The sequence below is a fragment of the Pagrus major genome, chromosome 8, assembly GCF_040436345.1.
Source record: "Pagrus major chromosome 8, Pma_NU_1.0".
Taxonomy (NCBI): Eukaryota; Metazoa; Chordata; class Actinopteri; order Spariformes; family Sparidae; genus Pagrus; species Pagrus major.
Window position 1 is genome coordinate 32,048,589 of NC_133222.1, and position 16,774 is coordinate 32,065,362.

General features: G+C 41.7%; 1 protein-coding gene across 1 annotated transcript; it reads left to right on the forward strand.

The window, feature by feature from the left end:
• The first annotated feature begins 777 nt into the window (after positions 1-777).
• Positions 778-13,455, forward strand: wfdc1 (WAP four-disulfide core domain 1). The gene is made up of 7 exons (XM_073472940.1): positions 778-888; positions 10,770-10,965; positions 11,078-11,161; positions 11,338-11,478; positions 13,071-13,121; positions 13,218-13,277; positions 13,373-13,455. Exons 1-6 carry the CDS (start codon positions 796-798, stop codon positions 13,274-13,276), a joined length of 624 nt encoding a protein of 207 aa, XP_073329041.1. The 5' UTR covers positions 778-795; the 3' UTR covers position 13,277; positions 13,373-13,455.
• The last annotated feature ends 3,319 nt before the right edge of the window (positions 13,456-16,774 follow it).

A 16,774-nucleotide genomic window follows, 5' to 3' on the forward strand; every position in this document is an offset into this window, starting at 1 on the left:
CACCACGCTGTCGGATAAATCACGCACATCCTGCCCCCGAGAGGAATCAGGAATGTAAACACGGATGTTGGGACAGTTAATAGTTAAAATTCACACTTGAACTCCCGGCGAGCAGTCAACAAGTGTTTACAAACCCCACACTTAGCAAAGCCACTTATTTTCCTTCCTACAAGCCTGCACGCAAGTAAAACATGTGAAGCAAAGCCGCAGAATATAAAATGTGTCCTGACCGCACGTTGACTCGATTCTGTCACATAAAGATCGCCAGATGTGCTGCGAGATGCAACAAGGGGGCAAGGGGGGAGGTCTCACTCACCCTGCCCTCTCTAATGCTCTCCCCTCCCTCCTCTCACCCCCCTCCTCTGTCCCAGAGACATGTGCGCACGCTGTGCCAGCAGACAGTTTCAGCTCTCAGCAACTGATGCACAGACAGCTGCTGTTTCTCCCTTTCCCCTCCTTTTGCTCCCCTCACTATTCTCCTTTCGTTTCTTCCCTTCACTGACTCCATTCATCCCCTCTGTACTTTCCCCTTCCTTCCCTCTACTCTGTCATTCTGCACCGCACTTTTTCCTCAGGCAGATATAAAGGCAGGTCCTGTTGGAGGGAGAGGGCTTGTGTAATCTCTGGCTGCACATGAGCACCGGAGAGTTATTGCTCCAGCTGGAAAGGCAAACCCACAAACGCGTAAAGGACAAAACTTTGGAATAAGGAGGAGAAGAAGGAATATCTCTGGGCCGGGAAGGGAGGAAGAGGAGGGAGATAAAGAGTTAGGAGTTTGGGTGCAGGACACAGACCATGCCGGGCTCTGTGGTGCTGCTGCTGTCCCTGTTGGTCCTGTCCACAGGAAATGATGCCAGAAGAATCAGGAAAAGAGGACTCAACCATAAGGTGGGGCAACTAACCTCACCTTTGACTTTTGTATGAGTGTGTGGCTTTCTTCTCTTTCTCTATTTTGTGGCAGCTTTCAGAATATCGTCCAAAGTGGAAGTAGGTCAAAGCTCACAGTTTTGTGGTACAATATCGGCTCTGTTACAGAGAGCTGGTTTCACACAGTGAGAGCAGTTCTGTGGCTGAGGTGAGAGGTGGGCATGCTGACCTGGTGTGAGCGCTTTAATCCAGGGATGAAAAGAACAGTGATGTAAATTAACTAAGTGTATTTAGCCAAGTACTGCGTTAAAAGGTCCAATTTGAAAGCCTCAGAAAGTTGATTTTTGAGTCTTATTCCCAATTCGTCAATTACTGACACTTTGGGATTGTAGGTCGAGTTGGCTGCCATCCCAAAGCCTCAGTATTTGACAAGTTGGGAATTCTTTCAAATTGGACCTTTCAAGAAACAGTTCCACATTTCAGGAAATGCTCTGATTTCTTGTTATATCAGAGGATCAACACTACTCTCATGTCAGTCCAAGCTTAGCATTAAGGATGGAAGCAACAGCGAGCAAAGCAGCCAGCTTGAATCTGTCCAAAGGTAATAAAATCCAACTATCAGCACCTCTAAAGCTCACTATTTAACACGTTTTATCACATTTGTTTAATCCATAGACAAAACTAAGTGAAAAATGGACATGAGGGTTTGTGTGCGGGACTATTTCTTGGCCGGGAGCAGTGACATCCAAAATATTATCATTTTCTATTTTGGTTTTTATGCAGATAAAGCAAACGAGATGAATCGTATATGTTGTTTTTCAACGTCAGTTTTTGCATAAATTGAAAAACAGGCTGTTTCCTGGTTTCAAGTCTTTATGCTAAGCTAAGCTAACTGGCTGATGGCTGTAGCATTATACTTATCGTACATAGTATACGTGTAATTAAGCATGATTTTTAGGAACTTTTACTCTCCCTGTGTACATTTAGTTAATGCTACTAGTTACATTCTACTTATGAGTTGTGGGAATATATTTTTTACTTGACTACATATATTTGACAGCTCTGATTATTAGTTAAAGATAAAGATTTTATAAAGAAATCATATGTGCACCTTTTAAAATATGATGCGTTGTTATAGAACCGAACTCCCAGAAGTTTATAAAGTAGTCAAAATTAGCTCAATTTCAACCAGCTAGACCTTTGAAAAGGAGATTCTGCTCTATATTTGTGATATTTGACATATTTTACTGTAATGCTTCTGTGCTTTTATGTAAAATTCTACTTGCAGGGGAACATTGTACATTGTGAAGTTGCTTCTTTTGCTAGACCATCTGAAAATGTATTCCACCGCTGGAAAATACACAGTTTTTATGACACGCTTTGATTTTGAGGCATGAAAAATCGACATTGACAGGAGAGTTTTTCAGTTTTGATGAGGAGCAGAGAGTGGAGTGTGCAACAGGTTGGAATAAGTCGCTGATTTTCAAGTTTCCATATGAGTAGTTGAAGGGCACACTGGATGTACAACTTTTGTGTGTGTGTGTGTGTGTGTGTGTGTGTGTGTGTGTGTGTGTGTGTGTGTGTGTGTGTGTTCGTAATGGATTAATAGGGCAGGAACTGAACTTGCAGACCGGGCCCCTGCTTGTTAACTCAGCTCAGTGTAGCTGATTGATCATCTCTAACAAGGGCTCACTGTAGCGTGCTGCCTTCTCTTTCGCTCCCCCTCTCCGCAACCTCTCGTGCTTCAATGTTCTCACTTTCGGAGTGGTTTTATGCCCTCATTGCCCTTTTCCCTCTCTCATTTCTCTGCCTTTATCTCTACTCCCCTCTCTCATATGAATCAGTTACCCTTTCACCCCCTCTCTCTGTCCTGCTTTCTCCTTCCCCTCGTCCATGTGCCTCTCTCGGCTCACCACCACCCGTTTACCCCTCTTTCAAAAATCTTTACTCTCGTCTCCTCCTGCTCTCAGGATGGGCCAAAAGCACTGTCTTGCTGGACTCCGCTTCAAAGCTGCTGTAATTGGAACATGCTGAGACGGCTATGCAGATCGAGTTTTCTCTCTGAACCTTTTCATCTCTGCATCTTTCAATCTCTCATTTTTTTTAGCCACCTCCCCCACATGCACACACACACACACACAGAGACACACACACACACACCCTCATTCTCATTCATAACACCGGAGCCGTGCAGAAAGACAAATTATAGTCACTGAGTATTTCACATGGGCACTGTGCTGTTGTGTCTTGAAAGGAAAATTGGTAAAAATGTTACAACAAACCCAAGGCCACCATGGTGCTCGCTACCTGGCTTTTTATTTGTGGTACTCATATATAAATAAACTAGGTTTCGCCAGATTTATTTATCTAAATGGGAATTCAAATTAGTCCAATTCCCTAGATGAGGCCAATAAGTAGGTCAAGTTATCAACATTATAAAGAAAATATGGATTTTTCAAAAAGCAAGCGATAGGATGGATCAGCCACCTCTACTTTTAGTTTAAAAAAATTAAAGTTTATAATTAAAGGAGAGCTATTAAGTTTTTTTTCTTCAGTGTGTTAGATATGTTCTTGTGCATGTGAAAGGTCTTGAAAGTAAAAAAGTCAAAGTCCACATCAACAGAAGCTCCTCTCTCCCACAGAAAACACTGTCCCCGAAACGGCTCGTCAGTAGTCCTGCCTTTAATTCTGTGATGTTGTGACATCACACCACGTCACTATGTCACACAGTTGTATAATTGAATGCCTAGCAGCTAGTTTGGTATGTAGGGATTAATTAGGCACAGCTGCTCTGTTTTTAGTGCCGCTGGATCAGGCGTGTGTGAGCTGACCAATCAGAGAAAACTGAAAGACATAGACACAGAAGCCTTAAAGACACAGGAGCTAAAACAAAGCGTTTCAAAAACAAAGGGAATACAGAGCTGCAACACTGGACAGTACGAGAAAACTGATGTGTTTTTGAGCATTAGTGCATGTAAATCTATTCTAGTAGTAATCCAAAATAAAATAATGAAAATGAGCAAAATATGTCTCCTTTAATTTTAAAATGGGTTTTCAGTCATGACTTCTTTGCCTCTATATCTCACTTGCAGTCTTGGCCTTTACTCCCTTTATCAGATTTGTGTGTCAAAGTCGTACCAGAAAAGGTGTGTGTTTGACCTCCAGGTCAGATGGTCTCAGGGTTCAGAGTGCTCTTATCTAGACCTCCCCCTGACACAAGGTTCAAAGGTCAGCAGTAGCACTTTCCTAATTTCCTATTCCTGTTTGACAGGGGAAATGCATGTAATAAGGGTGTAGAGGTCATAAATAGGCATTAGAGGGAAACGTAAAATCAGTAGGAAGATGTTTGATGGGAAGATGAGAGAACATGGGTGTAGACAGCTGGAGGGAAAGAGGAAAGGGGCGTGACAGAAAAGATAATAACAGAGGACTTAGGTTTAGTTTGTTCGTCAGCTTATTGATTACAGTACACACAATTAGAGTCATCTCACTCAACAATATTCAGGTGAAAACTTTTATCTCCAAAATAGTAATTACATTTTCTAAGAGCTATCTTGATGATAATTCATTTGTGACATTATTATACAGTAGGTTATGGAAAGGTTTCATAAGCCCTAGTCTGTGACTGAAAGTGATACGTTTAAATTAAAAGTACAAGTCACCCAACTGTAGTAATACATAAGTGTAAGTGAACGCCTCAAGCACCTTCATCTGAACTTTCCAAATTTACAAGTTCTACCCTTTTAATAAATCATTGCGTCTGATTCACAGTCTCCAGTTTCATGCTGCACACACCTACACACACACACACACACACACACACACACACACACATACAGACCAGATGATTTAGTCTCATGCAGCCATAACACCGTCTGGCTCAGACACCTGCCCGAGCATGTCTTTGTGCACAAACAGTGTCTGTCGGCCACCATCATAAATCTTTACAGTTTCATTTATTTGATGTGATGTGGATCATTCGGACAGAACCCGGTATTAAGACAGGGCCCTACAGGTGCTCAGAAACATGTGTACTTCCTGTTCTTGGGCTGGCCTGTAGTTTGACTCAGCCTGAGGCCACTACCTAAAACAAAACAGATTCATACACTGCTTGTGCACTGATGGAAATTTGTAGCTTTTAAAAAAGGGATCCTTTGTGAGTTACAATTAATTACTGACACACAGTACTGTCCGACTGTCTTGCTTTACTATGGAGGTAAATTCTCGTCAGGTTTAATCTTTCGGATGTTAAATTAACTTTTGTGTAATGATTTGTCTTGTTAACAGACGTGGAATGTGACATTTTCATCCCTGAGCTGTTTTGTGTTTGGCCGAAGGCAATCATCAGGAAATAGTTTGCAGCCTTGGAGGCTGAGAGTTGACAAATCCTGGGAATGCATGACAAACGCAGTACAGCCACAGCCAGTTTGGGCTGTGGCCTACAAATGCCTGGTCTCACCACTGTTCAAAACAGCAACACGTTTTAGTAAAAATGTCAGAATAACTTAAATTCATTCTAATGGAACTAAGCATTAAGTGGATTTTGGTTGTTCAACAGACAGAGCCTTATTTTCCCTCTTCCTTTCTCCTTTTTATTGAACACAATGGGGTGCATTGGTGAACAAAAAGCAAAGAGGTAGTAAACAGAACAGGAGAGAGAAAATAAAGAGAGGCTACAGAAGCTAATTTGAAGGAATATGTTGGAATTCTTTTTTTTGTGGGGGTGCTAGATGTATAAGTACGCCCCAAAAAAGTGTACATTTTGAGTGTATTGATTTTTTGCAAAGATGGTAATTATTGTGTTCAGTCATCCAGCTTTCTAGTAGTTTCATGAACTGTAAGCAGGACTAATCCCAGTCAGATGATGTGAGCCCGCTGGTTAGGAGCATATTACTAGACTTAAACTGCTCAGTGCCATAGATACACATACCAAAACCAAAAAGACAAACTCATTTCCACACCAACTGCTGCTTTACTTTTTTCAACAGGAGGCTCTGCTGTTCCAGACATTCCTTTTATTTGGCAGCAGAGAGATTTTCATCACAAACAACAGAAGGGCAAAATTCGTAGCAAATCTGTGTCTGAGTATGTGAGACCACAGACATATCTGTATCCATAACAAAAGGTTAGATACAGATGTTCTTCAATATTAAACTAGAAATGTTTCCACTGTCTTTATTTTTAACATACAACCTAACAAATTGTGGCTGCTGCACTACAAACAAAACAAGTTAAGAATCCAGATGAGTTCATCTTTCATGGCCATGCTTCCTCAGGTTATGACTGACAGGTGGAGACACTGTTTCAGACTGTTTCCCCTACACTAATTAGCTGCATTCACAGCTGGTTTACTCCCGCCCTGTTGTGTTCACAACACCTCTTGTGGGTTCAGTCTGCTCGCCTGCATCTCAAGGTTAGACATCACCGCTCCACCAGCATGTTCACAGTTCCCTTTCCCAGCTGTGCATCTACCTGTTTGTCTGTTAGCACTCACTGAAACTCTCATTTACGACTGATTTACAGGCTGCCCGTTTTCCTCACATTTTTAGCCTGCCGTGTCGCCATCTATCTGCACGTCTGTCTATCTTTCTGTCAAACTGACTGCCTGTACAGAGACAGGAAATTAGTCCTGACAACTCAAAAGTTAACCAGATGTGTGCTGTGGGCTACTTCATTTAGTAGACATGGCAGAGATGGTGCATTTGAGTTGACACTTATATGAAAGAACACAGTTTTTCCTTGTTTGTGCACAACCTTGACCCCGCAGTGAAATATGTGCCTATGTTTGAGACTGGGTGTGTTTTCTGGTATGTGGAGTCTGTGAGCATGCACAAAGGAAGTAGAAAATCTCAGTATCTGTATGAGATCTCTGTGTGGAACCATGAACGGCCTGATCCCGGTCCAGTCATGGAGCCAGACAGGGTCTCCAGTGACTCCCCACAAAACCACAGAGACAGACTGGGAGAGAAAAATAGCAGTTTGAGAGTAATCGTTACAGCCACCACCATGCCACTGCTTTTCAACACCAAAGACATGGGGAGAGAGGGGGAGAGAAAAAATCAAGGAGAAAGAAAAAAACAGAGGAAGAGAGATCTAGAGGAGGAAAACATGCCCTCAGACAGACGTGAACATCACACACAGGCCCCGCTGGCAGTGTCTACAGGGGAGCAGCACAGCAGACGGGAGGGTAAATAAACAACATAGAACATCAGAGAGATGTGAACAGGATTGTGTGATAGAGCTCAGGATGTAGAGAATGGCGGCCCTCCTGGCATACAGAGACACAAAAGGAGCCCGAGAGTGAAGAACTGAATGGCAGACGTAAGCTAACGTACAGCAGGGGAAAAAAGGATGAAAAGATGAAGTACGTTATGTTGGCAAGTAAGGCTCAAGGATCAGTATAGTAAACATATAGTAAAGAATGATGACTTCTACTGTGTATGGTATTCATGTGTACAAGCACAACACATAAACAGGAAGAGTACACTTGACATTGTGTAGGAGACATTAGCAAGATGCTTTAGGAGCTGATCAGATATGAGACATGGGGCCACAGTCATTATGTCATTATCCAATCACAGCAGACTTTCTAGTCCTCATTCATAGATCTAATTTCACCCAAGACATCGTGAACCACTGTGGCTCCACGTTAGAGAGCCATTACTGAAGAGTATGAAGGACCTGTGGTCTGCAGTGTGTGGGAACATGTACAAGTAGAAGACGTAGCAGTAGAAATAGTGGATTAGGAATTGGATTGTGTGAATGTCGGTGCCAATAACAAAACATATTTTTCAATAACTCACAGTAGAAAATATCAAATGTTCTATTTGCAGGTCTTGGGAATTACTCCTGCATATGTGAAAAAAACAGTTTTATAAGGGCCCTGACACATCAGGCCGACAGTGTCTGCAGTCCTGGTTTCTGCGATGTGTCCTGCACCGTTTGCACTGGTTGGCCCTTGTCTGCACCTTTTCAGCTGACTGAATATGTGGAAACAGGGTGAGAGAAATCACTCTGATTCACTGTTCAGCGCAGTACATCAATCCACGAGAAGAGAAAACGTGAAAAGAAAGGGAAAGCCCTTTGAGCCTATTGCTGTAGTATCCATGATTTTGCCCATTTAGTGCATTTTTACTTATTTTTTGCCTCTGCCTCTCCACCAGTGGCATTTGTAACTTTTTATCATAATTAGAAGTGGCTATATTAGCAAAAGTGGTGTAAAATGATAGGCTTTATAGTGACAATCATTTGCTACATGGAGTCCTGAGTCTTCGGGTTTACCTTTTTGAATGACACATCCAGACTACCACCACCTCTTGGTATGTAGGGTTATTTCCTCGCACACAGTTGTAGTCTTTGCAATGTGAAGTGAAGAGACACATGGACTTGAGGCAACAGCAACAGTTGGCTTTCCTCACTGCTGGTGCTAATATTTGGGTTTAGTAAAGTCTGGGCACTAAAAGACTTTTGTATGAATCAAAAGCGTGAAGTGTGATGTCACTTGAGGCAAAACAGAGATGAAACAGCAGATCCAGTCAAAGTATGTGAAGCTACAGGCGTGTTTGTATCCATCACTTTGCAACCAAAGCACAGATATATTCGTAAAGTTGAATGATTCACTTTTATTTACCATAGACAGAAACATAGTTTTGTCAACCACATGCAGAGCAGCGTTGGCATTAATTTGGAAGTGTGTTTCTCAGCTGCCTGATGAGTGTAAGTTCAATATTTACTTTCCTTTTAGCTCTGTTTTGGTCTCCACCAACTCCTGATGGAAATATCTGTCTTTAGCTGCTAAACACTCTGAACGCTATGTTTGCCAGCTAATCGCTTTGCTGAAAACAGCTGCAGGCTTCATCTGGGAACTGATAAGAGCAATAAGACTGAATCAAAACAGTTAAAGTGGAGGGGAGCTCTAGTGTCAGGTGATAATTCATTGTGGATGTGTTATATAATGACACATTTAACATAACACTTTTTTGCTGATATTTTAAGTAAAAGAATATGTAAACAATGCCGAAAATCTGAAGCCCTCATCCCAAACTGTATCTACTTGCAGTAATATGCAGGATCCCAAAGTAACATTCATAAGTTGTGGCTGTAAGAGTGACACATTGCTCCCTCCGTCCCTCCACGGTGTGAATCTGGCCCCTCCTCCACCCTCAAAGAACCATCCACCCACGAAGCTAGCAGCTGCCAGGACAAGTAAATGTGTGTTGGAAGTGAACACAGATACAGCATGAGTGATACCATGTCAGCGCCAAACATTTGCTTTCGTTTTTTTCTGGTTGGTTTGTAAGAGCGTTCGGTAAGCCTGCCAAATAAACAGCACAGTTTTAATGAGCATGTGCAACCCACAAGCTTATTATCTAATTACTGATCTGGTGTAGAAAGAAAATACAAAAAACATCTCTCTCCCTGGGACACCCTCCCAAATTAATGGCTGACACCAGAAAGTCAGAGAAATTCAGCCACATGACTGAACAGACATACGTTCAGCATGTGTTCTGAGCCTCCTCACACTGAGCCATGATGACTGTGTGACGGAGGGAGAAAGGAGGGGAACGGGCTGGAAACTTCATCACACTGTATCTTGTTATACAAAAGCAAATACAGTGTGTGAGAAAACAAGAGAGTTAATGTTTAGTCAAGGGCAGCTGTGGGCTTCTTGGGATTTTGTTGCAATATTCCCCATGTGTACATAACCCAGAACAATGACTGGCTGCCCATGCTGTGGAACAAAACTTGTGATATTTGACACCAGCAGTGTAAGAGAGTACAAACCCCTTAAATTCAGCCCAGGAGGATTATGTGTTATGTCCAAACCAGTAAGTAGGCGTCATTAAAGAGATGCAGTTTGGTTGAACTTATTAAACTCCAGAGACCATGGCTGTGAGACATATCCCATCATGTTATTCTCTGCAAAGCACGCAAGAGCAGATCTTCTCAGCAACAAGTAAGTGCTTTGCTATGTGTGCACGTAGGCCTACACTTTACGTTGCCAAAGCCGTCTAAGTGTGAGAAGTGTGTCTGTGCTTGGCTCAGGGTCCTGTGGCCTACTTTCAGGCTCACCAGGGAAGTGTTTGCTCGCACAGTGATTCACCTTCCTTATCCAGATCAAGACGTTAGCAGGCAGGCATGCATACTAAAGCCAAGCCTGCAGTGTCGCTGCTGTAGCTCTGCTGCTCGGATCCTTTGCTGCCCTCTGGTGGTTAAGTGCAATCTGTTTGAAATCTTTAATCACACTGAGTGAGAAGAGATGAGGGGTTTTTGTTTTTTTCTCATTAAGTGGCAGGCACAATAATCATTAATGAAGTTTAACAAAAACATTTGAACTTGCTGTCCTCCAAAATGACATCATTTCTTTAGGGACAAAATTATGCTACACAAGAAAAACCTTTCGATTTCATGGGGGAATGTTGAGAATGAGTTCAGGAGTCTCACAAGTCTGAGGAGAGAAGCTGCCCCACAGTCTGGTGGTACAGCCGTGGATACTTATGTATCCTTTGGCAGATGGCAGGAGGGTGACCTCTCTGTGACTGGGGTGGGTGTTGTCTTTTAGTGTCCTTTTGGCTCACCTCACTGATATCACTGATGCTCAGTTGATGGGTACCAATGATGCTCTTGGTGGTCGTGATCCCTTGTATGACCTATTCTTGGCCTGGTATTATTGCATAATCATCCACCGAGTGTTGACAGGTCCTCAACCTTACTATTACCTACTTAGGCTATTCCTATACCATGGCAGGAGCCTGCAGCAGCTTTTTATAGACCCAGACCCACTGCTGATTGTATTGACAAAATCCTCACATACAGAAAGGGGGCGTCATCCAAGACAGAAACAAGTCACATCAACATTCTTATAGACTAACTGAAAATGTGTCTAATTTTCTGTCTCTCAGGACTACGAGTATGCCAACCATCCCCAGTCCACACAGCACCAGAAGAATGACCGGTGTCCGCCGCCACCCCAGATGCTGCCAGAAAGAGCCTGCGAGGTGCCAGGCTGCCGTTCAGACTCAGAGTGTGAGCGCCACAAACGCTGCTGCTACAACGGCTGCATCTACGCCTGCCTGGAGTCTGTGCAGCCTCCACCAGGTCAGCAACACACAGATGGTTACACAGACAGCAGTGTGTAGATCTCAAGGTTGCAAACCAGAGAGTAAAGTTGTGTCTTAAGTGTGTGTATGTGTGTTTGGGATCTGAACAGTGTTGGACTGGCTGGTGCAGCCCAAGCCTCGGTGGTTGGGGGGTAATGGCTGGCTGTTAGACGGCCCTGAAGAGGTTCTGCAGGGTGAGTACACACACCTGACCAGTCAGTGAGGTCAGAGAAAACACTTGTAACTGCGGCTGGTCAGCTTGCATGCACTCTGAAATGATCACTCAACTAGAAGCACAAACCACAAAACAGCCCTGGTGTATTTCATGTTTGTGTTTTTTTCTAATGCACAGTGTGTTTTCTGCCCCTAGCTGAGGCCTGCAGCACAACTGAGGATGGAGATGAGCCTCTTCACTGTCCTACAGGCTACGAGTGCCACATCATCAACCCAGGAAACCCTGCTGCTGGCATCCCCAACCGGGGACAGTGCATCAAGCAACGTGGAAACTCCGGTATGGCTCGAATAACATAGATGGGGGATTAGCCATGTGATGTGCTACAGCTTTGAATCCAGGCCTTTAATATACACCTTCCATGTTAGTGTTATTTTTACAACCAACCTCCTGTTAGTCTGATCTAATTCCCTCTAAAGTTTGTGCTCCCATAAGGCACCAGGGGACAGAGACAGGATGTCGGGCTGTGCCAGCAGCTGTCTTGGCAGGCCTGGTATCTCTTGGCAGATTACATGCTGTTAGGTGCCAGGTTTTTCCTATTAAATAGATCTATAAATAATATACAAGTTGGAGTGACCTGGCAACTCAGTAGCCTGCCTCAACTTATGATCCGTGGCTGATTCTTTTGGCAAAAATATCAAACTGATGACTTAATCAAAAAAACACTGTTGTAGGGGAGAGCAACTTCAGCTCAGGTAAGATGTGTTTTGTCATTGATGATTAACAGGGCCTTCCTGTTTCACGCTCTGCTGTATGTAAGAGCCATAACGATTAATCTTTTACTGTAATTGAGTAATTGTCAATGAAATTAATTGCCAACTATTTTAAACTTTTTAAAGAAAAAAGTCAAAATGGATTCCACCTTCTTAAATGTCAATATCTTCTGGTATCTTTACTCCTCTATGACAGCAAACTTTGACTCTTTATGTTGCGGTTTATTTTATGTCGTGACAACGCTGTGCTTAGAGTCACAAATAAAGCAGAAGATGTCCTGGCTTTGTTAAAAATATCTTTTCGTTTCTTTTCGTTTTCGTTCGTATCTTGCACATATCGTAGAAATGTCAGTGGTTTGCATAAACGTTAACTGCTTACGTTTTATTCTGGCCACAATTTGGCCGAGAACTTCCGAGCTTTGGATGAACACATCATGATGAAGTTCTCACCTATTAAACTTTTCAATTTGAACTATGTGTTGTATTGTAGATCATTTAGTAGTTTACCTGGACAGTGTCAGTTTCAGTATGTAGTCTCCTCTGAGTCATTAGCAGAGCTCTGTTTGGAGTTTTGGATGATAAAGCAGAGTTTCACAATACAGAAACAAATCCCTCATTAAAGTTTCACACTGTATCCATTAGGTGTTTAACTAAGTGCTTTCACATCTCATCCTCTATGACAGTGAACTGGACATTTTTGGGTTGTAGACATTACATCTTTGTGGGTTGCCAGATACTTAAAACAGCTGATAGTTTCCACAGTTTGGTCCCACAGTATTAATAATGAGAGTTGGTCTGCTGGGAATATATTGTCATAAGTCATTTTGTTCTCCGACATTAAAATGAGCCAGACTCAATACATTGTCTCAGCTTTGAAACCTGAGCCATATAATAAAATAAAGCATCACTTTTAAATAAAAGATGAACTAAAGACATATCATCAGCATATTTGAATAGCTTGAAATCGCTTATGTGCAGTGTCATTTCATTGGTGCCCAGTCCTGCAGTGCAGCTGTGTTTGAAACAACCTGGTCAGAAAGTACCATACTTTTAACGCGGGCTCTTCGTGGGTAGTCTATTGCACACAACGTCACTGCACCCAGAAGATCTGATATCAGTTTTATTGTGTTTTTTCCATTTTGTCCTTTTTATTTACAGATGGACGTGGTCTACGGCACAAATACTTCAAGGACTACAAGGACTACTTAGGTAAGTGAGGTAATGTGGACAACTTGAGCCTGCACTATTACTGAACCAGAAATATTGCCAATCTGCCTGACATGATGACTGCTTTTTCACCAACAGGTACCAGTTCCAACAATGCAGTAGGCTACGAAAAACATCATCACAAGCACCTGGGATGAAGTATGTTTGTCAGCCACTTTGTACTAGCGCATCAAATAACAAGCACCTCTGCATCTTTAAAAAAAAAAGTCTTATGTTTCTTTTTTATCTCTCAGATCAACCTGACCTCAGCCTCAGCTACGACCATAACACAACCTCAGACATCAGACCACTCCTGTTCGATCTGGTCTCATCACACCTGAACCAGGATCAGATCTGACCTTTTTAACCAGACCTACAGCTGCTACCTCCGCTCTGCAAAGCCCCGTCTTGCGGCCTCAGTAATGAAGTCCTTTGGGAGACGAGTCTGACGTACCTGAAGTACACAGCCAAAGAAACAAGTGCTTTTTTTTTGTCTCACTGTGTGGTGTCTGTGAAAGGATGGAGCAGAGGGTGCTGATGGTGAGGCAGAGTTGGGGAGAGCAGGGTGTGCACCAAAGCTGTTTATCAAATGTCTCACAAGGAAATAAGGAACCGCTGGTATCTTTTCACTTCTTTACAACCCTCTCCCTCCCTATAACTCATTCTTATTCTCACACACACACCCTCTGACTTTAAGGCTTGGTCAACGGAGAAAATCAAGACCATGTGTCCGTGTTACTCATTCTGTCTCTCTTGTTCTCTGAAGGTCAGTGCTCAAATTTCCTGATCTGGAATCTGGAACGTTTTATAAACAAAAAGGAAGAAAAATACAGCTGTCGTGGTTGCATTTCCAAATCAAATCCAAATGTGATTTGATATTCTGACAAATAACTTTAGTCAAAAGAATAAATGCCATATGAGTGTGTGGATTGTGTCTGCAGTTCCAGCCAACAGATGCTGAAACTTGACTTGAAGGAAAATTAGTTAAAATGGGTAACCTTTAAGAACAAAAAAAACCAAACACACACACACCTTTAAATAAGACTTCCATACAGAAGCTCAAAGAGGCAAGTGAGGAGAAAAAAAAATGTGGTAATGTGGCAGATTTCTATATATAATATAATCTTTTTAAGTTGCTTATTTTGTTTCCCCTTGAAACAGATGGAGGGAAAAACATTCACCTGTGAAAACAAGCTGATGTGCTTGTCGTCCTTTTTTAAAAAAGTGGTGCGTGTCAGCCTCTTGTGGCTAAAATGAGTATTACAAACACCAAAAAAAGTGTTTTTACAGTTAACACTTTTTCAACTGCCAAAAGTTTTCCGTCTGTTCTTACAGATTAAAACATTTACTTCGAAAATGATCTTGAAAAAAAAAATGTCCACCACAAAAATAAAAGAACCTTGAAGGTTATTCTGCAAAAAAAATTAAAAATAATTATAAAAATAAAAAAAGATCTGACCTTAAGTCATAAATCTTAAGTCAGAGGGTTAGTTTTTGACACTGAAAAGATTGATTGGGGGTGGATTATCCCCTTCAACATAAACTCTGTATATATACTTTTATATCTGCATTACTTTCCTTACTGAAGTGACATTGTTGAATGTCATACAACAACTATCTACCACTTCAGTATGATTATTCAACCAGTTCATAATTTTGAATAATCATACTGAATAACTTCTAAATAATCCAGTCTTTATACGAAGCCTCACACTATCACAGGCCCTGTTGCAGTACAGACATAATAACAAGAAGGGGCTTTTGCACAGAGCAGATATTTAAAACTGATGAAAAGACCCTCTGTGCTATTCTCAAACTTACCTAGCTTCAGTCAAATGTTCAACAGTTCAAATGGTGCTAGGGTTCATTGCTGCCTATAATAACAGAAGAATAAGCTGGTCACATAATAAGCTGAAGGTGCAAAACTGAAGCTGGAACCATTCTCTATGTGCAGAACTAAAGTGATGTCTGAATGTTGCTTTCTGACTGGTGCTGTAATGTTGCCTTGTTTATTCTAAATAAACCACATTGTTGAATTCTATGTGAGTTTTTCTTTTTTTTTCTGCAACTAATTTCAAGATTCAGGACTGAGCTGAAGTTATATGGTAAAATAATATGAAGATGATGATGCAAGTGCAATGGCATCACCACAGATTTCTCTTCATGTCAAGTAAAGTGTTTTGAGAGTTTTCCTGCCCTATTTTTGAATTATTCTTTAGCAGTGCAGATGACATAAATATCAGATCAATGCTGTGTTAAGTTTCAGCAGCTTGCAAAACGAGGCCTCAAGACCTCAGGGAGTCTTTCTGACAGTTTCAGGATACCCTCAGCAAAATGACAAATGGTTTAATTTTTCTGACATGTCACCGCAGAGAAATTAGCACAAAAAGGGAATGACTCTTTAAATCCATGGTGTTTTTTTCCTTTTCTTATTATATATATATTGAATTCCAAAAACATATCATACGACGCCAGTAGTATTTATTATTTATTGTGTAAAGCAGATATCTTTAAAACCAATCTATATTTAATGCTTGTTTTTACATTATAAAGTTACAGAACAGTACACCTTGTTTTTTCCTGGAGAGAGGTGCTTAAAAAAAGGAACATATTTTGATACAATGGCCTTTGTTGCCTGATTGCCTGACGTCAGATGTGGTGCATGACAAAAAAAACCCAACCCACATTATTAATTCATGTATAAAACTGCACCGTGTATCATATAAATCCTCATGCCAAAAGTCACCACATCCAAGCATCAGGCATATCATGCAGGTTTTTCTCAACCAAATGAGTTTTTTCATCATTGACAGCGAGGAGAGCAGGTGTTTGTTTACGCTCATCAAGCTTTGGACAAACACATCATGATCAAATTTGGCAAGCCTATTAAGGTCAAATTTTTTAACTATGGTCTATGTTGTATTCTGCGTCATTTCGTAGTTTACCTGGACAGTGTCAGTTTCAGTATGTAGTCTAATCTGAGTCATTAGCAGAGCTCTGTCTGGAGTATTGGAGGATGAAAGCAGAGTTTTATTTCACAATACAGAGACGAATCCCTCATAAAAGATTCACACTGTATCCATTACAGGTGTTTGACTGAGTGCTTTCACATCCCATCCTCTGCTTTTTCGCCACAAATCAGAGACATGCAAATGTTAGGTTAATCGATTACTCTAAATTGTCCATAGGTGTGATTGTGAGCGTGAATGGTTGTTTGTCCCTATATGTCAGCCCTGTGATGACCTGGTGACTTATCCAGGGTGTACCCCATCGCCCAATGTCAGCTGGGATCGGCTCCAGCCCCCCAGTGACCCTAAAAAGGATAAGCGGGTTCAGATAAGGGATGGATGTGACTTTCTCTACTTGAAAAATGATCTTTTAAATTGACCAACATCACACATGTGCAGTTCATGGCACGATTCAGGTGGGATCGAAAAATTTATTTGTCTCCCTCGATTCAATACAAAGTTTAAGGTCCCGTGGGGTCCAACGGAAAGGGGCGTGACTTGGGCTCTCTCTGAAGATCCTTCCCTTCTGATTAAAAAAATCTTCCCTAAAACTACATAGTGCACCTTTAACTTTTCCAAAATACATATTATCTTTGTATAGTTTAAATCTTAAAGTTTGCATTGCTGGTGTAAACTTCCCCCAGCCAG